This window comes from Microplitis mediator, chromosome 9, assembly GCF_029852145.1.
Source record: "Microplitis mediator isolate UGA2020A chromosome 9, iyMicMedi2.1, whole genome shotgun sequence".
NCBI lineage: Eukaryota > Metazoa > Arthropoda > Insecta > Hymenoptera > Braconidae > Microplitis > Microplitis mediator.
Genome location: NC_079977.1, coordinates 18,414,057 through 18,440,490, shown reverse-complemented (window position 1 = coordinate 18,440,490; position 26,434 = coordinate 18,414,057). Strand labels below are relative to the sequence as shown.

At 30.4% G+C, this 26,434-nt stretch overlaps 2 protein-coding genes across 6 annotated transcripts in view; both read left to right on the top strand.

Moving 5' to 3' along the window:
- The first annotated feature begins 648 nt into the window (after positions 1-648).
- Positions 649-26,434, top strand: part of LOC130675178 (probable phosphorylase b kinase regulatory subunit alpha) — a 29,051-nt gene continuing 3,265 nt past the window's right edge. The window contains exons 1-8 of one of the 5 annotated variants that reach the window (XM_057480708.1): positions 649-836; positions 1,525-3,005; positions 3,068-3,177; positions 8,344-8,491; positions 8,608-8,786; positions 9,682-9,832; positions 9,925-9,951; positions 10,046-10,356. In XM_057480708.1, coding sequence (XP_057336691.1) covers positions 1,547-3,005; positions 3,068-3,177; positions 8,344-8,491; positions 8,608-8,786; positions 9,682-9,832; positions 9,925-9,951; positions 10,046-10,356 — 2,385 coding nt within the window. In that variant the 5' untranslated portion in view covers positions 649-836; positions 1,525-1,546. Of the gene's footprint in view, positions 837-1,000; positions 1,019-1,524; positions 3,006-3,067; positions 3,178-8,021; positions 8,170-8,343; positions 8,492-8,607; positions 8,787-9,681; positions 9,833-9,924; positions 9,952-10,045; positions 10,357-26,434 lie in introns of those variants that run through there. The other 4 variants (XM_057480707.1, XM_057480709.1, XM_057480711.1 and 1 more) reach the window with 4 other exon arrangements.
- LOC130675180 (uncharacterized) lies at positions 13,802-22,153 on the top strand. The gene is made up of 2 exons (XM_057480712.1): positions 13,802-14,418; positions 20,468-22,153. The coding sequence occupies exons 1-2, from the start codon at positions 14,202-14,204 to the stop codon at positions 21,799-21,801; spliced, it is 1,551 nt and encodes a 516-aa protein (XP_057336695.1). The 5' UTR covers positions 13,802-14,201; the 3' UTR covers positions 21,802-22,153.

Sequence of the window (26,434 nt, the reverse complement as noted above, 5' to 3'; positions counted from 1 at the left end):
CCCCAGGTATAGAGCACTAGCCGAAAAATGAATAAGTATATTTAATTTTTTATAATTTAACCATACAAATATGAAAAAAAATATCATTTTCAAAATTTTCCACTGGTCCATTTTGCCCCAAGTATCATGTGTAGAGTTAAAAGGCGCAAATATATCTAACTTATGGTAATTAAAATAAAAACAGAAAAAAATTTTTGGATCAAGTTTTTGGAGTGGGCCTTTTTGCCCCCACCCCCTACTTCAACGATTTATCTAAAATCTACTAATCCCATATTTCTAAGACCCGTGTTGTTCAAAGACCATTTAACCAGATTTATGATCATCATTCTAATTTACGCGTAATATATGACTGAGAATAATAAGTTATTATTTGATTTAAACAGTACATACTTACATAATTGATTTTTCATTTTTGAAAAACGCGATTTTTAATTAGAAGTCATACTGAAGATCTGAAGACCTGAAAATCTTCTGTGTAATCTATTAATTATTGTTTTTGCTACCCCATTACTTATCGGAAGATCTCTACCCGAGAACAAAAGAACATCTGTAAAGCAGCATTCTCGCGCCATCTACCACAAAGCCCGGGAAACATTTCAAATTCAAATTTATTAGTGACTGCTAGTAAGCCAAAACAAAACACTAGCTATTTTAGTATTGACACCGTAACATTTGACATTCGTTTAACATTGTCTTATAATTAACAATAAAAATATAATAATAAAAAAAAAAAATAATCAACCATGATAGATTAGAAGTAAACAATATAAATAAATAAAATAGTTTACACTCAAGATGAACGCTTGAGAATAAATAGCAACCAATTGCTTTCCGAGGTAACCTATTATATATAAAAATATATGTTATTTTTTCTGTGTAAAAAAAATTCGTTTCAAAAACTTTTTTGTCAGTGAACTTCCAAAATTGAGACAATTCTGAATTTTGAGTTGAACATTTTTGGAACTTGAAAATAATTAGAAGTGAAATAAATTTTCAAATAGTGTTGACTTTTCTTCGGGTTTCTAATTTTTTTTTTGAAATTTTTTGAGCAATAATAATTTGAATTAAAAATTTTTTGAGTTCATAAAAAGTTCATAATTATTTGCAATCCCTCATTTTTTGAACGCGGATGAAAAGTGAAAAAAAAAAAAACTGACTGTTCCAAAAAGTTCTGATAAAAGTCAAAAAAAGTTCATAAATATTTTCAAATCATTTTTATTTTTTTTTTTTGCCTCATACATGAATCATTCTGGTATAAGAGTCGTAAATTTTCATAATTCCTAATTCCTTTTTTTCCCAAAAAGTTGTCAAATCAAATTATTTTTGTTCAAAAAATAACAAAAAACGTACAGGAAAAGCCTATACTAGTTCAAAATAGTTTATTTTCAAATTTCCAAAAATGTCCAACTTCAAAGCTCAGAATTGTCTCAGTTTTGGAAATTCCGTCATCAGCATTTTTGAAACGAGGTTTTTTTACACGGGTAACTACTAAATATCAATAATACGTTTGTTTTTGAATTGTAGAAAGTACCTTCGTTCAACAAAAATGCGTAGCAGAAGTAACTCAGGGGTCCGATTGGACTATTATCAGCGAGTTATTCAAAAGATAATAATGAACCACCAAAATCCGGTGACGGGATTGTTTCCATTAAGTGAAGACTTAGATCATGCGTGGATTCGCGACAACGTTTATTGTATATTAGCAGTCTGGGGATTGTCGATGGCTTACAAGAAGATCGCGGATGTTGATGAAGATCGGGCTAAAACTTATGAGCTGGAGCAGAGCTGCGTTAAACTGATGAGAGGGCTGCTGATGGCAATGATGCAGCAGAAGGATAAAGTTGAGAAATTCAAAATAACTCAGAATCCACTGGATGCACTGCATGCCAAGTACTCGGCGTCGACTGGGCAGACTGTTGTGGGTGACAATGAGTGGGGTCACTTGCAGATTGACGCTGTTTCGTTGTACCTGTTGATATTAGCGCAAATGACTGCCTCCGGATTGCAGATTGTCTTCAATTTGGATGAGGTCGCGTTCATCCAGAACTTGGTCTTCTATATTGAGTCCGCGTACTGTACTCCTGACTATGGAATCTGGGAACGTGGGGACAAGACTAATCACGGATTGCCGGAGCTCAATGCCAGCAGCATCGGAATGGCCAAAGCAGCCATGGAAGCAATGAATGAATTGGATCTGTTTGGTGCCCGAGGTGGACCAACTTCAGTGATCCACATCCTGGCGGACGAGGCACAGAAATGCCAAGCAGTTCTTCAGTCCATGCTACCCCGTGAGTCCAACTCCAAGGAATTAGACAGTGGGCTGCTTTCTATCATAAGCTACCCAGCTTTTGCCGTGGATGAGCCGAATCTGATCCAAATGACCCGGGATGCGATCACCAAAAAACTACAGGGCAAGTACGGCTGCAAGCGGTTCCTTCGTGATGGCTACCGCACGCCTAAGGAAGACCCCAACCGACTCTATTACGAGCCCTGGGAGTTGCGTATGTTCGAGAACATAGAGTGCGAGTGGCCGCTATTTTTCTGTTACCTCATTCTGGACTATTGCTTCCAAGGAAACTCCACTGCAGTCAAAGATTACATGAATGCGTTGGAAAGTATTTTGATCAAAGGTGAGGACGGGATTACACTCGTGCCTGAACTATATGCGGTAGCAGCAGAGAACGTCGTGGCCGAGTATGCCGAGCCAGGAAGTCAGCCAAGAGAACCTTTGGGACGTTGCCCCTTCAAGTGGTCCCAGTCTCTCTACATTCTGGGGAAGTTGCTCCAAGAAGGATTCCTAGCTGTCGGAGAACTGGATCCACTAAATAGGAGACTATGCAGTGAGAAGAAGCCTGATGTCGTTGTCCAGGTTGTCATTCTAGCAGAAGATGATGAGGTCAGAGATAAAATTTCCCAGCATGACATCCACGTCCAGACTATCGCTGAAGTTGCTCCGATTGAAGTCCAGCCTGCTAAAGTTCTCAGCCATTTGTACACTTATTTAGGTAGGAGTTTAATGATCGACTGAACAAGGGGATCATTGTAATTGCGATGATTGTGGTTCCAGGTCGGAACAAGAAGCTGGGGCTCTCGGGAAGGAAGTCCAGGGACGTGGGAATTCTTAGCACCAGCAAATTATACTCATTGCAAGATAAGATTTTTGCGTTCACTCCTCAGGTATGTTAGATAGACTGAGCATTAAAGTGAATATTGAATAATTCATAAAAACTAGCTTTGATAAATTTGGGGTACCATGGGCCAACCAATTGACTTTTTTTAAGGATTTAGATGAACACTTTGTAGTTTCTTGGGAGTCAATTATCTAAAAAAAAAAAAAAAAATAGAGAACACTATGGGCTAAAATGGCTTGTTTGAAAGGAGGGTAAAACGGACCTAAAGATTAAACTTCATGCGTTTAATTTCAGTGAAAAAGTCACTGAATGTTTCAACTTAAGTAATTCTTTAAACGAGTCATTTTATCTGCAGTTCTTCGTGGTAAAAAGTAATTTTATATAATTAAATGTTACTGTATGTAGTTACATAAAATTACATACAATTACAGGTGATTGTATATTAGGGTGGGTTGAAAGAAAACTTTTTTTTTGTTTTTCTTAGCATGGGGGTAGAATTTGTATCTTATAAAAAAAAAAATTTTTTTACTCAACATTTTGAGGTGGCCCACTCGTTTTTAAAATAAATAATTGATCAAACGGGGTAGTCCCAACGAAAAAAATTACATGGTGTTCTAGAATCTGTAGGGTGTCCCATTGAAATCTAATTGAAAGTCAGAAGTCGAAAAAATTGTTTTCCTATTATTTTTCGTCTGAATTAAAATGAAAGTGAAGTAAAAAAAAATCACATTCGACAATTATTAGATGTTTTCCACGATTTTGGACAAAAAAAAAATTTTTTCGTTCGAACTACCCCGTTTAATCAATTATTTATTTGAAAAACGAGTGGGCCACCTAAAAATGTTGAGTAAAAAAATTTTTTTTTTCTTGAAAAATTTTTTTTTTTATAAGGTACGAATTCTACCCCCATGCTAAGAAAAACAAAAAAAAAGTCTTTTTTTAACCCACCCTATTGTATATATTAGACTGGGCCAAAAAAATCGGCTTTTATTTTCGATACTGTGAAAATATTATTCCTGATGACCAAAAAAAATTGTTTTGCAAGTTTGAGCCCTTACACGGAAAAAAATTAATCGTGAATGCAACATGATGCAGTCTTGGTAAATAAACATGATGAAATCATGTTGCATTCACATGATTTGTCATGTTGCATTCACATGATAATCATGTTGCGGTAACATGAGAAAATCATGTGGCATTCACATGATTTGTCATGTTGCATTCACATGATAATCATGTTGCGGTAACATGAGAAAATCATGTGGCATTCACATGATTTGTCATGTTGCATTCACATGATAATCATGTTGCGGTAACATGAGAAAAATCATGTTGCATTCACATGATTTGTCATGTTGCATTCACATGATAATCATGTTGCGGTAACATGAGATAATCATGTGAATGCAACATGATGCAGTCTTGGTAAATAAACATGATGAAATCATGTTGCATTCACATGATTTGTCATGTTGCATTCACATGATAGTCATGTTGCGGTAACATGAGAAAATCATGTTGAATTCACATGATTTGTCATGTTTCTGCTACATGATAATCATGTTGCGGTAACATGAGAAAATCATGTGGCATTCACATGATTTGTCATGTTGCATTCACATGATAATCATGTTGCGGTAACATGAGAAAAATCATGTTGCATTCACATGATTTGTCATGTTGCATTCACACGATAATCATGTTGCGGTAACATGAGAAGATCATGTTGCATTCACATGATTATCTCATGTTACCGCAACATGATTATCATGTGAATGCAACATGACAAATCATGTGAATGCCACATGATTTTCTCATGTTACCGCAACATGATTATCATGTGAATGCAACATGACAAATCATGTGAATGCCACATGATTTTCTCATGTTACCGCAACATGATTATCATGTGAATGCAACATGACAAATCATGTGAATGCAACATGATTTCATCATGTTTATTTACCAAGACTGCATCATGTTGCATTCACGATTAATTTTTTTCCGTGTAATATTGATATTAAGAGGTGTATCGTTACGACTATTAGATTTTTGACAGAAATTTCATTTTTTACCCAAAACTCGTAAATCATCTATCTGGAAAATTTGAGCAATGTAAATTCTTAAAGGAAATTGAATTCCCTACAAAAAATCTCTCTTAGTAAATTGACGTAAAACGAGCCGTTTCCTTGTAACTGTGCCTTAAACATTGATTTGTTTTTTGAATTCTTTGTTTCTATTTTGAATTTTTGTAACTACTAGAAATATTAAAAATTTTCTTAGTCAAGATACGTATTCTTGATAGAAATTTAATGCTCTTCAAAAAAGGTCTCTTAACATTTTTTGCTAAATTCACTCCTTCGAAAGTTATTCAGGTTATTAAAGTCGTTTTGACTCAACTTTAACCTTGAATAACTTTTGAAGGAGTGAATTTAGCAAAAATTGTTAAGAGATCTTTTTTGTAGAGCATTAAATTTCCTTTAGAAATATATATCTTGTCTAGAAAAATATCAATGTTTCTAGTAGTTACAAAAATTCAAAATAGAAACAAAGGATTCAAAAAACAAATCAATGTTTAAGGCACGCTCATATTTTTCGGATTGATAATTTACGAGTTTTGGGTAAAAAATGAAATTTCTGTCAAAAAACTAATTGTCGTAACGATACATCTCTTAATATCAATATTAAAGGCTCAAACTTGCAGAATAATTTTTTTGGTCATCAGGAATAATATTTTCACAGTATCAAAAAAAAAAAAAAAAATAGCCAATTTTTTTGGCCTAGTCTAATATATATACAATACCATCCAATAATTTATAATTTATATATGGTTGTCTAAAAAACCTATATATAATTATATTTAGAAAATGGCCCAACATATAATTACATACAATTGTAATAATTTATAAATGATTATATGTAACAAAACATTACATATATTTATGTATAATTTTATATAATTCCATTGGGCCTTTTTCTATATATAATTATATGTAATAAGATATGAATTGCATGTAATTGTATATAATTATATATACTTTTTACCAGAGCGTGAAAAATGTAAATATAAGTTATTATTCATAATTATATGTAATAGCATTGTGCTATTTTCTATATACAATTATAAGTCATTAGATATAAACTGCATATAATTATATACTCTATCACCAGGTAATTATTTATAATTATAGTGGGCAATTTTTCGCACATAATTAGATATGAATTGTATATAATTATATATAATTACATATACACAGAAAAAAAAATTAACTTGATTCAAGTAAATTATTTTCTCCAAATCATCATTCTTGTTTCAAAACATCTAAACTTTTCAATTCAAAAAAGTTCAATCTCGAATAAATAAATTATTACTCTTCAATGGAGAGTAAAAATTTTTCTTTCAAAAATTTTACTCCTGAAAGAAGCATTTTCTGTTTTCAAACAAGATGCATATTTATTTCTCTCAAGAATTTTTTTCTCTTGGTTTTAGGCCGATAATATTGATTCAGGATGATACCGTCTTAGTTTGAGTATGGCGCATTTTTTAATTAGGATGTTGTTTTTCTCGATTCAGAAATATACAAATATATTTTTTAAAATTATTAATCAGTTCATTACTACAATAGTTTCTCATACTACTTTTTGATTTGGAATTTTAATGCATATTTTTATTTTTTAAAAATTTATTTATACTAAAAATTTGAATAATATTTTTGTTAAATGGCCACATTTTCAATTGTAGAAAATTTGAGGTTACCCAGCAAATAAGCATTGACAATTAAATACATTTGCTGTGAAAATCTTTAAAGTTTGAACACAGTAATTATTTACTACTTTAGGTATTATGATATCGAAATTTGTTCATATTTATATACATTAAACAAAAATAATTATCAACGGCGAGATATATGTTTTGATGTTCAAATTGTGAACTTACAATTCAAAACTAACTACAACTAACCGAGAAAAACAAGCAAATACGCTGTACTCATCGAGGCGCCGCCTGGCGTCAAAATTTCTACTTCGCCCAGGTAAATCTGTTACTTGGTTTGAGAGTTAGATTTATTGTGTGGAAAAAATGTACTTTTGAACCAAGCATATACAAATTTTGATTTAAGAATCCTGAGACTCCTTGAGCCAAAAAATAATTTCTTGAAGCAGAAACATGGAATTTTTCAAACTAGTATTCTTCCCTAGCAGACCTGAGTTACTGTAAATTCACGGTATTTTTACCGTAAAATACCGTAAAATTCGAGTAGATTTACCGTAAATTACGGTAAACCCACCGGAAATTGCGGTAAATCCACCGTAATTTACGGTAAATCGGTACTTTAGGGTGGATTACCGTAAATTACGGCGGGTATACCGTAAATTTACCGTCGAATACGATAAATCTACCGTACAAAAATTCGGGTGGATTACCGTATTTCTGTATTTTACGGTAAATCCACCGTAAATTACGGTAAAACCACCGTAAATTACGGTAAATCCACCGTAATTTACGGTAAATCGGTACATTACGGTGGATTACCGTAAATTACGGTGGGTATACCGTAAGTTTACCGTCGAATACGGTAAATTTACCGTAAAAAAATTCGGGTGGATTACGGAATTACCGTAATTTACGGTGGATTACCGTATTTCCGTATTTTACTGTAAATCCACCGTAAATTACGGAAAATCCACCGTAATTTAAGGTAAATCGGTATTTTACGGTGGATTACCGTCATTTACGGTGGGTTTACCGTAATTTACCATAATTTGGGTCCGTTAGGGTTGGTTCAAAAATGTTTCACTTGAATCAAGTTAAATTTTTTTTCTGTGTAATTTTTTTTACCCGGGTTGTTTTTTTTTTATTGATAAAAGAAAATTTGATTAATTGCTAAACAGTTAACCGATATGACACGTTTCTACATCGCATCAGACTACGAATTAATGATCGATATATTCAAAGGGGAAATAAACTTCTTGAAGTCTAGCTGGCAAAATATGTTAGGTCGACCACTTGTTGTAATGCCACTCAAGAATATCCATCTAGGTAAAAACATAAGAAATAACCCCATTGCCCACTTACTTATTGGGTGACTTTAGTTTCATTACTGATCATCAGCATGAATTTTGCTTTCGATTTAAATAATTGCTGTTAGCGGATCGATGAATCGACTTGTTGAGTTATTTATTAACAACAGAGTATGTTTTTTGCATGGATCAGAATTTTGATGCGGAAGAATTTTACGTGACAAATGACGCCGATTTTTTAGCGAGTATTTTTACCACAAATTTGGCGTTTCTCGGTATCAACTGGAAACAAATGCTAGGCAGACCGACAATAACCATTGTAGCTACTCATAATCACTTAGGTAATTCCGCAACTAATAAAATTAAATTGTTTGCTAGTGCATTTTTGTTTTGAAAACCGTCGGCCTAATTTCGACCGTGAGCTGGTTCCAAGTAAAGAGAAAACTTTTATTTTTAGATCAAGGCAGGATTCCTCTGGCGATGATTACGACGATGAAAAAACTTAAGAGCGGTTATATTAATGGCACTAGAGTATCACTGGGTAACTTAAATGACTTTTTGAGTACTTCCTGCATCACTAATTTGAGCTTTTTGGGAAGTGCCGAAGAGGGCCGACCGGATAAACTGAATCCACAGGTCAGTATCTTTACTTTTATAACTATAAGGATAAAAAGTAATGGGAGTTTTTAAGCTTGAAAACTTTAGTTTTCTACCCTTGACTCTAAAAAATTTATATGGGTTACAATTGAAAGTTTTTTTGAGCAAAAAAAGCCGAGCGATAATTTTCGAAAATCGGTTTTCGACTTCAAATTTCGCTGGAGATGAAAATAAATTTTTTTGAAAAAATCTGATGGTGGGAGCTGTTAAAATAGACTTTTCTCAATGATTTTATTTTTTTAGTCATGACTCTAAGCCTATTTTTGAACGAGTTATCGGTGATTGAATGGAACAACATACTTTTGACTTTGGCAGCCTGTAACTCGGGAACTAATTGACGTAAAATGATTGCTAGTATGTGTTTTGAAAATGCCAGAGACAGCCCGAGAAGTTCTTGACATCATTTTTGATTAAAATAATTTTTTTGACCCCTTAAAATGGATTTAAAAAAACTTTTACACCGATTTTATACTCAGCCTTAATCAAAAACAAATTTCAATTGACTTTAAAAATATCCAGCGAGCGCAAAATATTTTTTAAACAAAATCTATCATTAGATTCTTGTTGCCCAGACATTTTCGTACAATTTTCTTTTTTTATTCATCTTTCTAGCCCAAGTTGCAGCTGAGTTATCAGCTTCCAAGCAAAAACCCTCCTTTCAACTTCCAAAATCTGTAACTGCTAAACTAATCGCCCGATAATAAAAAGTCCCAGATATTTTCGAAAGCTCAAAGCCTACTTTTGATGCCCACGTACCCACTTTTGCTCAAAAAAATTTTCTTAACCCTCAAATATCAATCCAAGGAAACTCTAGTCCCCTGGCTCCCCCAATTCCAAATCTTTTTTAATCTCCACAGAATTTTTCGACTTTCAGGTTCAGAAATACCTAGATGAGCACCTGATGCGAGCATTTCCTCTCCGCTCAGGTCTCCTGAACCGCCCGGCAGTGCGTACCGGCCGTAACTTACGTCGCAAATTGTCTTTCAAAGGAGCAATAAAGAAAACCCGGTCTATCGCCGTTGAACGTAAGCTGCTTTTTCTCATAAAACTCGAACGTTATATTGTTTTTTTACATCAATTTGATATCTAATACGCATGGGCATGTTTACATTAACAGCTGGTTTTTCGATTTTTTATTTACAACGTAAGTTATCGCATGGACTAAAAAGTAAACCTATAAATTTAGTGCATTGATTTGTAAATGTAGAGTAGTTAGAAAGATGTGAATGTTTTTTTAGCTGAAATTTGTGGAATGGCAGGCGATGATCGTCGGCCATCCGCTATCTCGTCAGTCAATCCGCTTATTGAAGTAACTGATACCCCAACATCAACTCAATCTACTTTAGATATCGACCAACCGGCAAAAGATGAAGACAAACGAACCCCTTCTCCCGAGGTAGAAATTACTAGTGACATTATTCCTAGAAAGGCTCATAAGGTACGGACTTTAACGGAAACTCAGTATGCTGACACCGAAGTTGAAGAATTAATGGCCATGTTACGTGAGACTGAGAGTTTGGAAGAGCAAGGAGATATTTTGCAGTATTTGGTGAGTTGGCAAACGAAGAACTAACTGATTAATTTACCCTATCAAAAAACCACCACGGAAATCCAGCCTAGATTCCTAAGTAGATCCTTATGTAGGTTCCCATGGATCCGCACTATCCGGGTAAAAAAATCTGAAAAACGGTTGACTCTATGGGCCAACCCCAAAACTTTCTGCTGTTTTCGAGCTCTCCGAGCTCAAAAAACGGCTGGACCGAAGAAATAGACATTTCGCTGAAAAAAGTAGCTTTTGCCCGATGATATCTTCGGAACACATCAAACAACTTGCATGTGATTTGCGGCAATCGAAAGAAGTTGTTAAGACAGACTCGATCAGACTTAGCAACAAATTGGTCCAGCAGTTATGCAACAAAAACTTGATAAAAAATTTTTAAAATTTTTAATTTCGTATAACTTGCAAACTACTCGACCGATAAACTCCGAAATTAAATCAATTTTAAGTATTGATGAGCCCTTTCGATTGCCACCAAGAAGTTTCAAATCGATTGATTCGTTCCAAAGATATCGTCAAACAAAAAAAGTTTACACACACACACGCATTTTCGAAAATCGGACCGGAACCAATACCCAGTGAACACATGACCTTGTTTTGACGTCATACGTAGGTTATAGAAATGTCACGGCATCTTATGTAAATGTGATGTCAATCTGACGTTCTACATGACTTTAATATGATGTAAAAACTTGTGACATCATATTGATGTAAGCATGAATCTTGTATGACGTCACAGTTATGACTTATGTATTATGTACGCTTGACATAAAATCTACACTACATCGTTACATAGTAAAAAGTCAGTATCGTATATCATAATGACGTAATTTTACAATCATACATTTATGTCATGACATTATAATGTTTACATACATTACGATCATTCTTGAGTAGCACAGTAACCGTTTCTATCTATTTTTAACTTCCCGCCCGCATGAAAAAAACTTATACTCTGAAATTATATCAGATAATATAATATTTATTATATTATAGTATAATTTAGAATATAAATATTTATATATTTAAAAATAACTACTTTTTTGCCGTTTTCAATATAAAATTTTATATTTTAAAAGTATATCAATATAATATATAATTTTATATTTTGGCATATATTATCATTATAAAAACTCCATATAATATTAGATTATATAAAAAAAAATATATGTCATTATATAGTATCAATTTATAGGATTATATATATTATGATTTTATAATTCAAATTATATTATTAACAGTATAATATAATATATAATGCTCGTATATAAGCTTGTATATATTAAAAGATATACATGACACTTTTGTGCTTCGAAAAATTTTCAGTTTCATGAATGCTCTTTCGGTATCCTCTAAAACTTATTTTATTTTGAGTAATTATTTTTTTATATTAAAAATTAATCATATAAATGAAAATTTATAGTCATAACGACTCTCTCTACAAACTTCCTTTCAAGTTCGATCTACATACTTAATTTACTCGAATATAATATATTCTCATTGATACTCACAATCATCGTCAAACTGAGAGTCTTTATTTTTCATATTTTATTTTATATTTTTAGATATATAATGTATTATATAATACAATATACAATTCAATATCTTGAGATTCTCCAACGTCAATTATATAAAAAAATATATTTAACAATATAATATTTAATATATAAAAAAATATATTATATTATATATCATTCCAATATATGTAAATTTATAATGATTTTTATAAGTTAAAAATTATATTTTATAATTAAATTACATATTATGAAAATATGTATATATTTTTTTATAATTTAAATTATAAATCAAAGTATAACTTTGAATTTATATAAATATTATATTTTATTATACATACATTTTTGCCGTTTTATAAAATTATATATTTACGGTATATTTTGTTATATATAATCAAAATATATGTTATTTTCATGCGGGCGCTAAGAAAATTGTAAATTTTTTAAAATTCGGGAAGTTATTGGTTTCGGTCCGATTTACGAAAATCGAATTTTGACCAGATGTCGACGTTTTGAGGTCCTAGGAAGCTATTCTGACTAATTTCAGGATAATTTCCAAGTGTATGTATGTATGTATGTACGTACGTATGTAAATACCTGTATCTTTTGAACGGATGAACCGATTTTGAACTTTAAGGTGTCATTCGATCCGGCTTGTCAATATCTTGAAGCTGTAAGAAAATTGAGCTTGATCGGTAGGGCTCGTTCAGAGATATTCCAAAAATTAAATTTTTTCAAAAGTGTTTTTTTTGGATAACTTTTAATGTGCTCAATGGATTCATTCCAAATTGGACTGGGCTTTAGAGCTTTATAAGCCGCGTCGAATGCCACCTCAACCATCAAAATCGGTTTATTCGTTCAAGAAAAACCGTTGTCGAAAGAATTAAAAGAATGAATTTTTTTTATTTTTTCTGAAATATCTTAAAAACGACTCGATAAATCGAATTCAAAATTTGATCAGCTTTAGAACTTGATAAAACCCGTCGATTGCCACCTCAACCGTATCAATCGGTTTATTCGTTTGAGAGATATCGTTGGAGAAAAAATGGTGAAAAACGTTTTTTTTCGAAAACAACAGCATACAAACGTATTTTCGAGCTCGAAAATGTATTCACCATAATGTTTTCGAGGTTCTTGAGCTCGAAAACTGCGGAAAGTTTTGGGGCTGGCCCGCAGGGTCAACTGACAGACCGATTTTTTTCCTTGTAACCTGCTTGCAAGTCGACGGAGATATCGGAGTAACAAGAAAGGAACCGGTGCTTATTTTCCCGTATGAACACCTAAGTTAGTTTTTAAAATTTTAAATGAAAGATGGCTTATGTGTGCCAGTAAAAATTTGTCGAGTGCTTTCGTGTTATTTGAAGACATCAATATTTTTATTTTAAATTTAAAAATCGATTTCGTTGTTGTGGCTTCGAATGTATATATTTTTTTAAATGCACCTTGCCGCGGACTTTAAAAGATGGAATCAGTTGTTGGGTGGGTTAATTGGTTTCAAATGGATCGGTACCCACTTTGCAAGCGCTCGTTCGCCGAAGTGGACAGAACGAATAATGAAAAGACATAAAGATGCCTTTAGATAACAGCAAATATGAATATTTCGTCCTAGTCAAATGTCATAAAAAATGTAATTTTGCAGTAACAACTGTTGTCATAGATACGCTTTGTGTTTCTATATTTTTGTGATCATTTAAAAAGCCAGTAGATATTCTGCTCACACAGCATACGGACGTACTTGAAAAATTCTCCATCGAAATAAGTCTATAAAGTGATTAAATATTTTGTGGCGTTATACTGTCAGAATAATGGGGTGTAATAAAATAATTTTATTTTATTATTGTTTATTGATTGTCAATGTTTCGTGCAGCAATATAAAAATTTACGCGTCTTCACCGGAAGAAGATTCAGCAAAACGTCTCATTAGCCATGCGGTAATTTTTATTATTAATTTAATTTTTGAAAATTTATTTCTAATTGGCGATTAATTAATAAATTATTTATTGTTACCAATAGAGAGAAATAGTAGAGAAATGTTTTACAAATAATTCAAATCCAATTATAATAAGTGATGATTTGATTAATGTCGATGACAAAGTTGAAAATCCATCTGATATTAATAACATAAAATCGTCATTCATTATCATTAACGAGGATTTCAAGACAACTGAAATCGAAGGGCACATTCCTGCTTATCCGACGTATGTCCTTTTGTTTGAATCGTTTCTAAAACTGACAGCGCTTATTGGAGAGTTACAGAAATCAAAAATCTGGAGTATCAAGTCTCTGTTTTTTATTCTCGACACTACAAAAGATCCTCGTTGTATGAATGCTCAAACCGTACTAGGAATGCTATGGGAACATGATTTGTTATCTGCGTATTACTTGTGTTATAACAATGACAGAGATTCGACAATTGTTTATACTTTAAATCCTTTCACAAATTACGCTCCGTCACAATGGGTCCCAGTTGATGCTAGTGATGTATTTATACATAAACCTGGAGCGAAATGGTCATTCTACAGTCTAAAATATTCGAAAGGTATTTCACGATTTTCATAATAATCACATTGTACACCCATGTCATAAATTAAAGGAACAGAAAAATTTTAGAAGTTTTCTACACGGAAAGAATTTTTTGATAAAAATTACTCTGTAATTTCGAGTAATCCTGGGCCGTTGCAAAAAATTGGTATTTTTTGTTTTAAATTTAATATTTTTTGTTTGAATATTAACGTTGCTACACGGAAAGAATTTTCGTATGAATATTGCCATGTTATTTATTCTAAAAATTACTCTAAATCGAGTAATCTTGGGCCATTACGACTTTTTACTTTCGAATTACGAAATTTTACTCTTTCAGTGAGTAAAATTCAATCAGATTAATTTTTACTCACAATTGCGAGTAAAAATTACCCCTAGCGGATGTCTAAATAAATTTTCTCTAATTCAATTTTTACTCGTAGGTTATTATAAAAAGTTGATTATTCAATTTATAAAATTTATATTTAATTACAATAAAAATTACAATTAATAGGCTGAAATTTCTATAAAAAATCAAAAAACCATCTAATTGCCTTAGAATATGACTTAAAATAAATATTTTGAAAAAGAATAAAAAAAAAATTACTCTTATTGTGTTGAAAAAGAAAAGATACAAATTTTTTTTTAATTTTAAAATAAATATTAAGTTATAGAGAGATTCAGAGATCGTCTTTTTTTCCAACCCTACGTTTGTGTGCGTAACATGTAAGTTGTCGCGAGCAAAATAAAAGACATTTAATTGAAGCCGATATTAACCGAAGATTAACGGAGACTACTGAAATATTACTCTGCAGTTTAGAGTAAAAATTACTTCCACAGGTAAGAAAATTTATTCGAGTTATAAGCAGTTTTTCATCAAACAGTTAATGGGTTCAAAAGAATGGTATATTGGGGAGTAAAAATTAATCGCATGGAGTAAAAATTAATAGATTAAAATGAGATATTCACAATAATCGATTGAATATAAGACTTTTAAAAAATTACTCAGTAGTAGAGTAAAACATAGTCTAGCAACGTTAATATTCAAACAAAAAATATTAAATTTAAAACAAAAAATACCAATTTTTTGCAACGGCCCAGGATTACTCGAAATTAAAGAGTAATTTTTATCGAAAAATTCTTTCCGTGTAGACTATGTTTTACTCTACTACACGGAAAGAAAATTATAGCAGCGGTTCCCATAATTTTGTGAAATTTTTTCCTATACCATCATAGGAATTACGACCATAAATTATGGGAGCGGTTCCTATAATTATAGGAATGTTTCCCATAATTATAGAAATAGTTCCTATAATTATGGGAATGATACCCATAACACTATAGAAATGGTTCCTATAATTTATAGGAATACTTTCTATAATATTATGGGAATCATAATATTCCTATAATTTATAGGAATGGTTCCTATAATTTATAGGAACCATTCCCATAAATTATAGGAACCATTCCCATAATATTATGGGAATGATTCCCATAATGCAATTGGAATGGTTCGTATAACATTATAGGAATCATTCCCATAATATTATGGGAATAGTTCCCATACTATTATAGGAACCATTCCTATAATATTATGGGAATGGTTCCCATATTATCATGAAAAAATTAATTTAAAGAAGTGTGGTAATCACTTCTACAATACACAGAAATATTATTAAACATAAAAACAAAAATTCAAACATTGAAAAAAAAAATCGTATTTGGCAAAAAAACATTAAAATTTTTAACACGAATTTTTTGTCAGCACAAAACATTCAAGAAAATTCAAATTTTGGGAAATTTCGACACTATTGTGCAAAAAAAAAATTTTATGATATTATAGGGATGGTTCCCATAATATTATGGGAATAGTTCCCATAATATTATAGGAATAGTTCCTATACCAATATGGGAACCATTCCCATAATCGTATGGGAATGATTCCAATACCATTATGGGAATGGTTCCCATAATGATATGGGAATGGTTCCCATAATATTATGGGCATAGTTCCCATAATATATGGGAACAATCCCTATAGTAGTATAGGTACTATTCCCATACCATTATGGGAACCATTCCCATAATGCATAGCAAAACTTCCCATAATTTTCTTTCCGTGTACTGAGTAATTTTTTAAAAGTCTTATATTTAATCGATTATTGTGAAAATCTCATCATAATCTATTCATTTTTACTCCATGTGATTAATTTTTACTCCCCAATATACCATTCTTTTAAACCCTTTAACTTTTTGATGAAAAACTGCTTATAACTCAAATAAATTTTCTTATCTATGGAAGTAATTTTTACTCTAAACTGCAAAGTAATATTTCAGTAGTCTCCGTTAATCTTCGGTTAATATCGGCTTCAATTAAATGTCTTTTATTTTGCTCGCGACAACTTACATGTTACGCACACAAACGTAGGGTTGGAAAAAAAGACGATCTCTGTATCTCTCTATAACTTAATATTTATTCTAAAATTAAAAAAAAAATTTGTATCTTTTCTTTTTCAACACAATAAGAGTAATTTTTTTTTATTATTTTTCAAAATATTTATTTTAAGTCATATTTTAAAGCAATTAGATGATTTTTAGATTTTTTATGAAAATTTCAGCCTATTAATTGTAATTTTTATTGTAATTCAATATAAATTTTATAAATTGAATCAGCAACTTTTTATCATAACCTACGAGTAAAAATTGAATTAGGGAGAATTTATTTAGATAGCCGCTAGGTGTAATTTTTACTCGTAATTGTGAGTAAAAATTAATCTGATTGAATTTTACTCACTGACAGAGTAAAATTTCGTAATTCGAAAGTAAAAAGTCGTAATGGCCCAAGATTACTCGATTTAGAGTAATTTTTAGAATAAATAACATGGCAATATTCAGACGAAAATTTTTTCCGTGTAGTAATTTTTGCAAGTCTGTAACTTCGTGAAAAATAATCGTATTGAAAAAAAAAGCATTTTGTAGCTTAAAATTTCTAGTTTCGACGCATTTTGATCAAATTTTTTTAAGAGCTTCGGCTGTTGCGCAAACATGAGAAATCCCTGTGGAAAAGCTCTCATAAATTCTGATAAGATATTGAATATTTTTTATGAGAATCTATGAGCTTCGAAAATATCTATGAGATTTAAAAAAATTCTCATATGAATTTTTATGAGAATCTATGAGTCAAAGCTTTTGATGTGTTCCTATCATGATTTCCGTACTAGATTTTTAAAAGAATGAGTAAGATTTTTTAATTTATGAGATTTTGTGACTCGAATTCCGCCAACGATTATGAGATTGATTAAGTACTTTCACTTCTATAAGATTGTTACAGTTTATTCTAATCTATTTTCAATAAGAATTGATCAGGCGAATTCCGATGTTATAATACTTACAAAATCTCAATAAGATTATTTTTTTATATGAAATTTCCAGAATTTATAAGTTTTAGTAAGAGTTATCCTAGGAGATAATATCTTATTGAATATCATAAAATATTTGTCATATTTTATGAGAAAATATTTAACATGTATTTCTTCGAAAATTTATGAGACTGAATCAGGAATCACATGGACAAATGCAGACCTTTTTCTCATAAAAATTTTATGAGAATTAGTAAGAAAATCTATAATCGAATTAACTTGTAAAAACTTAAAAGATTTAATTTTAATTTAAAAGCTATGTGATTTATGAGTTTTTGTAAGTTTTAGTTAGAAGGCTATTACTTATAAAATATTATGGAGTACTTATGAGATTTTATAAATAATTTCCATTCACATAAAATATTAATTTTATCAGATTCATTCAAAAATAATTGCTTAACTTCATTTTTTTTTTATAAGAATTTACACCAAAAATATTAACATTATCACTATTTCTTGTACTTTAAATATTTTAACTGTTCGGAGATGAGTGAAAATAAAAGTTTTTATGTGATTTTTTACAAACCCAGTAATGTATCTTGCCCCATTCTTTTTTTTTTTGGTGCAAGATACATTATTTTTTTGTAGCAATGTTGCATTTTTTTGGTTAAACAAATTAAAATTTCTCGGAACAAGTACTATTCATTTCACGCAAGTTTTTTTGTATTCTCCGACCAAAATAACAAAAGTTGCTTAAGCCAAGAGAAAAAATTTCTCGGGAGAAAAGATCGATATGGAGAAGGGGAAAGTCACCGGTGCTAGGTAGCAGCAGCGGGAGTAGTTCGGTGCTCGCCACGAGATCGCGCCTACGATTTGTAGTGTCCCTGGTAAGACATTTATTTCAGAAGTGTTATATTCCAAATTTCAATACGATTTTATTCGAGTACTCCTGCGTCATTTAACAGACCAACAAGTACCTGTTTGGGTTGTACTATAGTATATCCCATAATACATCATGACTTTAATATTTAATATTAATGTTTACTTGAGTAATTTTTGATGAATAAATAAACGGATTCAATTTCATAGATTGTTCGTGAATAGATTGCTAAATATTTTCCGCGTAAATACTTATACAAATATTCTTGAGTATACATAATAGAAACTTTTTGAATTCATGCTAAAAAATTCAATCATTTAGCATATAAACTATATGGAAAATAACTGTACTCACATTAATTAATCAGTATCAAATCTTGTATGATTACTTCAGAAATCGTCTCATACAATCTTATTCATTTCCAAAATCTACTCAATTGTAAACTTTACATTTTTCGAAAACTTATAAATACTTATACTCACAATATTACAGCTTCTGTTTCTTATAGATTCTGATAATTTATATGAGAATTTTAAGAAAAAAATTTTTTGGATGCACCATCTATGAGAAAATAATTGTATCAGAATTTTTGAGATTTTTCGTGGACAAATACTGATCGTTTTCTCATAGCCAATTTTTTTTATGAGATTTTATAAGACCTTTTCCACAGGGATGCCGCGAGACAAAAATTTTCTTAATTTTTTCTTTTCTTTGAGGGAGTCCACGGGCTGCAAAAAATTTTTTTCAGCTAAACCAATGCATAGGTCATTCAGCAAATTTAATCAGCTTCAATTTTATTGTACTTACTTCTAATGGATGTTAAAAATAAAAAGAAATTGTTTTTTCAAAAAATGAGGAAAGGGTCTTGTAGGGAATTTATTCAAGTTTTTTAACGCCACCCTAAAATTCACTGTGCAATCATTGGTACCTTAAATATCGATGATCAAACCCAAAAGGATCATTTTTCGTTTGAAGGCTGATATCTCAGCGACAAGTTGTCGTACGAATCTGCGAAAAATTGCAAATTAAAGCTGAATAAATTTTCTAAACGAACTATGCATTGGTTTAGTTGAAAAAAAATTTTCGCAGCCTGTGGACTCCCTCAAAGAAAAGAAAAAATTTAGAAAATTTTTGTCTCGCGTTATTTCTCATGTTTGCGCAATGGCTGAAGATCTAAAAAAAATTTTATTAAAATGCGTCGAAACTAGAGATTGCATGCTACAAAATGCGTTTTTTTTTTTGACACGATTATTTTTCACGAAGTTACAGCCTTGCAAAAATCACTGAAAAATTTCTAAAATATTTCTGTTCCTTTAATTTATGGCATGGGTGTATTTTAGAATTTTTTTAAGCCACATATTTACATACGTATTTATTAGGGGCGAGCGAATAGTTCAAACTTACTAATTATTCGTATCGAACCGAATCGAACTGTTCGATTTGAACCTCAAATTGAATGATTCGGATTATTCGTCAGTTTTCGAATAATTCGAAACTCTCCGAATTATTCGGAAATTTCCAAAATTTTGTTTTGTACGATTTATAATTGTATTATTTTTTCCAATAATTTGAAACTTTTGTCAGAGATTAATAGTGATGTGACATGAATCGACGAAAAAATTATTTTTGGTTTCTTCAAAAACTCTTTAAAAGCTCGTTCGATGAAAATTGAATATTTGAAAACTTGTCAGAATTTTCTCAATTTGGTTCGAGTAATTTCAAAAGTTACAAATAATTCGAAATTTTCAGATAATTTGAAAATCGACGAATAATTCGATTTGATTCGAAGACGATTCGCACACCCCTAGTATTTATATATTCAATTACAGATAAAAAAATATGTCAGAATATAATTTTTGACAAAACAAAAAACCTAGACCGTCATAAAATAAAATTGATATCCTCTGAGAAATTTCCCAATGTGACTTTAGATAAGCAAAGAGCAATAGTGAATAATTTTATCAACAGAATGAAGAATGATAAAATACAATCATTATACACTCTAATTTCGCATATTAATGCAACATATTCAGTCAGATTCTTGGAACAAGGTTTTTCCAAAGAAATGATAAAAAATGGTTACACTGACAAGTTAGTAAGAACAGAGTATGATGCCAATGATAAAGTAACGCAATTATCGGATACTAACTATCAGTTTATGGATATAATAACACAGTATAATGTATTTGAATATTCAATATTGACTAGAAAGTCGAATTATCTGACAGAAATCAGCAAAATAACTTACAATCTACAATTTATTATTCTTTCAATCGTTTTTCTGTTATTGATATTAATGGTCATATTAATTAATAATACGTTCAGGGTCAGTGAGAGTATTATGGACGTGGTGAGAATGTTGGCCAATATGGGAGTTATGTCTCCAATGGACCGTTTGTCTATGAGAATCATTTACTTCTCCGGATTTCTATTCATATTTATAATAATGCCCGAATTCCAGGGGCAAATATCAGCAATGTTGTCAAAACCAATCCGACGTAACGTCGAGTCGCTTAAAGATCTTCGTGACAATAAGTACCACGTCTATTTTGACGGACTTTTACTGAATGATATGATCAATGAAAAGTTGTGGGTTACTGATGAGGACAGAAAATATTTGCATCCAATAAGATCACTAGATCTTGACAAATGCGCATATGAAGCACAGAAAAATTCGACTGTTGCATGCATTAATCTGAGGTCGTCTCAATTAAATTTTGCTTTAAAGTTAAAAAATCTACATGTTTCAAAAGACGTTATCTTTAAAAAATATTTCATATACTGGGCCAGGAAGAATTGGCCGTTGAAAGATAAAGTCGATAAAATGGGTGCACTATCGGTGGAAACAGGTTTTGTTTATTATCGGGACGACAAACCGAGCAAAGAATATTCGAAAAAGTTAAAGAAGATTAATAAAATTAAAGAAAATGAAAAGTATGAGCAGATTGACTTTGATAATTTGGTGTTCAGTTACATGTTCACTGGGGTGATTTTACTGTGGAGTGTGTTTATTTTTGCAATGGAACTGCTCTTTCATAAATATTCAAAACTTCGCAAACAAGTTCTGATAAGGCGACGGTTCGGGAATATAAAGTCATTGAGATCGCAACCGAGAATTGTTTTCTTTCCTGGGCGAATGGTTCTTCTTAATAGCCGCGAGTAATTTGTATCTTGAAACCAACTATGAAATTAGTAGTAAATCCGTAATTAGTAACAAATCCGTAATAGGTAACCAACAGCTGAAATCTAATAATTTAATGGGTAATTTTTAAAATCTTACCTTTCTCTTTAAACAAGTGACAAGTACATTATAAAAATGGTATATTCCTAGCTTTGAAGAAGATTCAAAATTTTTTAATCGAAAGAAATTAAGACAACAAAGAGGAGGTATTCATGATGAAGTTGATAATAATTATTATCAATTCAGTACGAGATTCATATTGAATTAGTTATAAGATAAATGTGTTTATTTCATAATTGTATTTTTTGTTCTTCCACCCGAAATTAAAAAAAAAAATAAAGAATTATTTTATTTAACTTAGATGAAATTTATTACTAATTTGATTAAATTTAACAGTATAAAATTGAAATTGACTCTAAAAAATCTATATTTATTGTTAGCAGTTTGTTGTTTGTACTATTACAAAAAAAAATTTTGTTTATTGAATGAGTTGGAAAATAAATAAACTAAAAAATATATTTCACTCTGCATTAGTAAATTGAATTTATTAAACTAATCTACATTTATAATATATTTTTCTAATTTTATAGCTATATTTATTAGAAACTATAACTTAACAGTTATTGTTATATAAAATTTGTTCATTATCATATGTAACATACGATCAACTTAATATCAACTTTGTAACACTTTTATAATCAACTTATTATGAATCAAGTATTAATTTTATACTGTTAAATTTAATAAAATTAGTAATAAATGTAATCTAATTTAAATAAACTAGTTCTTTATTTTTTTTTTTTTTTATTTCGGGTGGAAGAACAAAAAATAGAATTATGAAATAAACACATTTATCTTATAACTAATTCAATATGAATCTCGTCCTGAATTGATAATAATTATTATCAACTTCATCATGAATACACGGAAAGAAAATTCTAACAAAATTTACGATGTTAACATCGTAATCGTGGACTGGACTTTTATTATCGTCAATTTTAAAATATTTTATTTCAAAATTTACTATGTGGGTTATATTTTTTACTATTTAACATCGTAATTTTAACAAAGACTTTCAGGATTAAAAATTACTTCAAAAATTACAATTTAACATCGTAAAAATAAAAGAAATAAAAATTACAATTCAAAAACTATATTTATTCCTATATTTATCTTTCTATGTACTTTTGAGTAAAATAAATATTACAGTGCTGCCTCTGTTATAATACGATCTAAGCTATAAAAATTACGATATTGTATCGTAATTTTTAAATATTAACTGCGTTCTCCGCAAGAGGCGCTCTCATGACTTATGAATGTTTATTCAAATCGTTTATATGAACCTTAAAAACCATATGAAGTGTAGGCTCTTCGGTGGCCGAGTGGTCCAAGGCGTCGGACACTTCGCACTCAGAAGAACTCGGGTTCGAATCTAACGTCCGAACGATTATTATGTTATTCTTTTATTTAAAATTTCTCTTCAAATTTTACGATATTCACATCGTAATTTATATTGAAAAGCTTAAGACTTCGTATTGTTTGTCTGAAGTATTATTTCTTAAATGAAATTTCCAACGCTACATCGTAAAAATTACGATTGTAAAAGTCTAGTCCACCACTACAATAATCAATAGGACAAATTACGATATTATTATCGTAAATTTAATTAGAATTTTTTTTTCGTGTACCTCCTCTTCGTTGTCTTAATTTCTTTCGATTAAAAAATTTTGAATCTTCTTCAAAGCTAGAAATATACCATTTTTATAATGTACTTGTCACTTGTTTAAAGAGAAAGGTAATTTTTTAAAAAATTACCCATTAAATTATTAGATTTCAGCTGTTGGTTACCTGTTAGATTCAGCTGTAGTAGAAAACTAGAGGATTTTTATAGCTAATTCATTATCAAAGTCATATTTGTTTCAAAATCTGAATTTGATTATCAAATTCATAATGAAATTCATAATGAAGCAAATTTTTTTTTTGCACGGGTATTCACTGATTGGCTTATGTGGATTTGATAATTGCACTCCCTCGCGGATTCGGGGTTACTGTGAAATCACAGTGAAATCACAGTGAAATCAATTTTACCGTAAGTTTACTGTGTATTGATGGTAATTTCATAGTGAATTCACAGTCGTTTTGTGCCATTTCGTCACTCTGGTTATATAGTAATTTTACAGTAATTTTACAATTAAATTACCATACTTTCATGATAATTTTACTGTCGATCAGCTATCGATTTATGGTAACTCAACAATGGTAACACTGAGGCTTTATCATGGGTTCACAGTCAGTTTATCGTGATTTCACTACGAATTCACTGTGATTCCATAGTAATTTGATAGTGTTAACTCTGTGACTTTACAATAGTTTCACAGTCAGTTCATAGTGGTTTAACCATGAATTTACCGTGATCCCATGACAACCTAGTAGTATTAGCACTGTGACTCTATGATATTTTCACAGCAAATTATTAGCGTTTTCTCCATGATTTCACTCTACTTTGATAGTGATCTGATACGGTACATCTATCATTAATCCAATTTCAAAATCAAAAATTTGAATTTTTAATGTCATTAATCGATAGAAATGGAATTAAAAAAAAAATAATATCAATTATTTCATAAATGCTCCTATAATTATTTGTAAGTTTAGCAAATACTTGGGCACAAATGTATTTTATTTATTATAAATTTAGCTATTTTAGGAATTTCCGAGCGAAACTTTATCTGTAATTGTCTAATTTAGTTAATTTTATAAAAGCTTAAGACGGTAAAATTCTTCAGAATTATGAAAAAAAATAAATAAATAAAAAAATTGAATAACTTTTTTTTTAAAACTGTATAAATTGAATTTAAACTACTGCAAAAAATAAAGAGAATATCATTTAGATTAATATTTCAATAGTAAATATTTATTATTTATCATAATTTAAAATAAAATATTCTTAAATTAAGAAAACTTGATGATTTACAAATGAAGGTAAAAATTTTTTTTTGATAAATATCGAATTCTTTTAATTTTATAGTATTTAATAAAATAATTTTTCTTATAGCTTAATCTTGAGTATATATAGTATTGAATAGCATGAAGTAACAGATTAAATATTAAGTTCCGAATGCGTGTGGTGGCCGAGTGGGCTAAAGTACATGACTTAAGCTACTCTCAATCGAAGGGTCGGCAGTTCGAATCCCATCATGCGTTAAAAAAAAATAAAATTCCTTCTTTACCGAGGGTAAAAAAATAGCATTTAATCCTCCAGAGGAATAATAACATGAAGTCGTACAAAGAGATGGATACTAAATAATTTTTTTAAACAAGAAAAATTATTTATTGAAAAACCAAGATTAGGATTATTGTTGCTATTATAATATTATTATTAATTTTATTATTATTATCTTTGAATCAATAAATATAGGATCTCAATATTGCCCCTAAATCTCGATGAAAACTAAGCAGATCCAGGATTAAATGATTAAGAAATCACAGTAATATTACTGTCAATTCACAGCGATATTATTGTGATTTCACGAAGAATCTATAGTAAGACTGCTGTGAAATCACTGTATGATCACGGTATTATTACTGAGAAAGCATGACTGAAGCACTGCAGATCCAGCATAAACTGATAGTGAAATCACTGTAAATACACAGTAATACTACTGTCAACTTACAGCTATACTACTGTAAATTGACTGTTATGCTATTGTGATTCTACTATGAATCGATGGTGAAATCATCATAAAATTACCATCGGATGATAATTATCACACAGTAAGCAAATGGCACAAAGTTACAGTGATTTCACTGTCATTTCACTATGATTTCACCGAAATTTCACCATGATTTCGGAGTAATCCCGAGTCCGCGAGGGCTTGATGATATTTAAAAAATGTGTCATCTGCAGGTTTTGGTCTCTAAGTACATAATAATTTAAATTCTCAATCAAGTATCAATCATACACAAAATACAACTCTAATTTTTCCGTAGAGCATAAAATTATCTACAAAAAAAATTGATTTAACTTTTCTCTTTCGATCTATATTTGAATCTCCAGAAACTGAAAGTTGAATAACGGATATAAATTTCAAAAAATTGAACCGCTGCTTAATAGTTGAAAGTGTACTTCCATGGCATAAATATCGTGTTGTTTGTTCTTACAAATTATAAATCTGCGATTTACATGTATTGAGTGTATTGATTAATGGATAAAAACCTAATTATGAAGTTATCATTTGGAAAAACATGAAATTAAACATTTTTTTGAATTCAATCATTCATAGACAGTTAAATAAAAACATCTCTGTAAGTAATAAAATTATTTAACATCGTTTTTAATATTGCAGGTATTAAAATGCTATACAAAAAAATTGTCGCAACTTTTATTTTAAATCAGAAATCTAAACTCTTGAAGCACTTTAAGATTTTTGTGAAATAATTATTCAAAAATTTGATGCAGCTGCCGTAGACATGAAATAATTCCATAAATATTCAACATGGTTACGTAACAAATGATCCAAAGACATATGATCCGCGACAATTGATCCTTGCGATGATTGATCCGTCGATAAAATGCGTGTAACATGAAAAATTACGCCCTTTTTTCACTAATTTT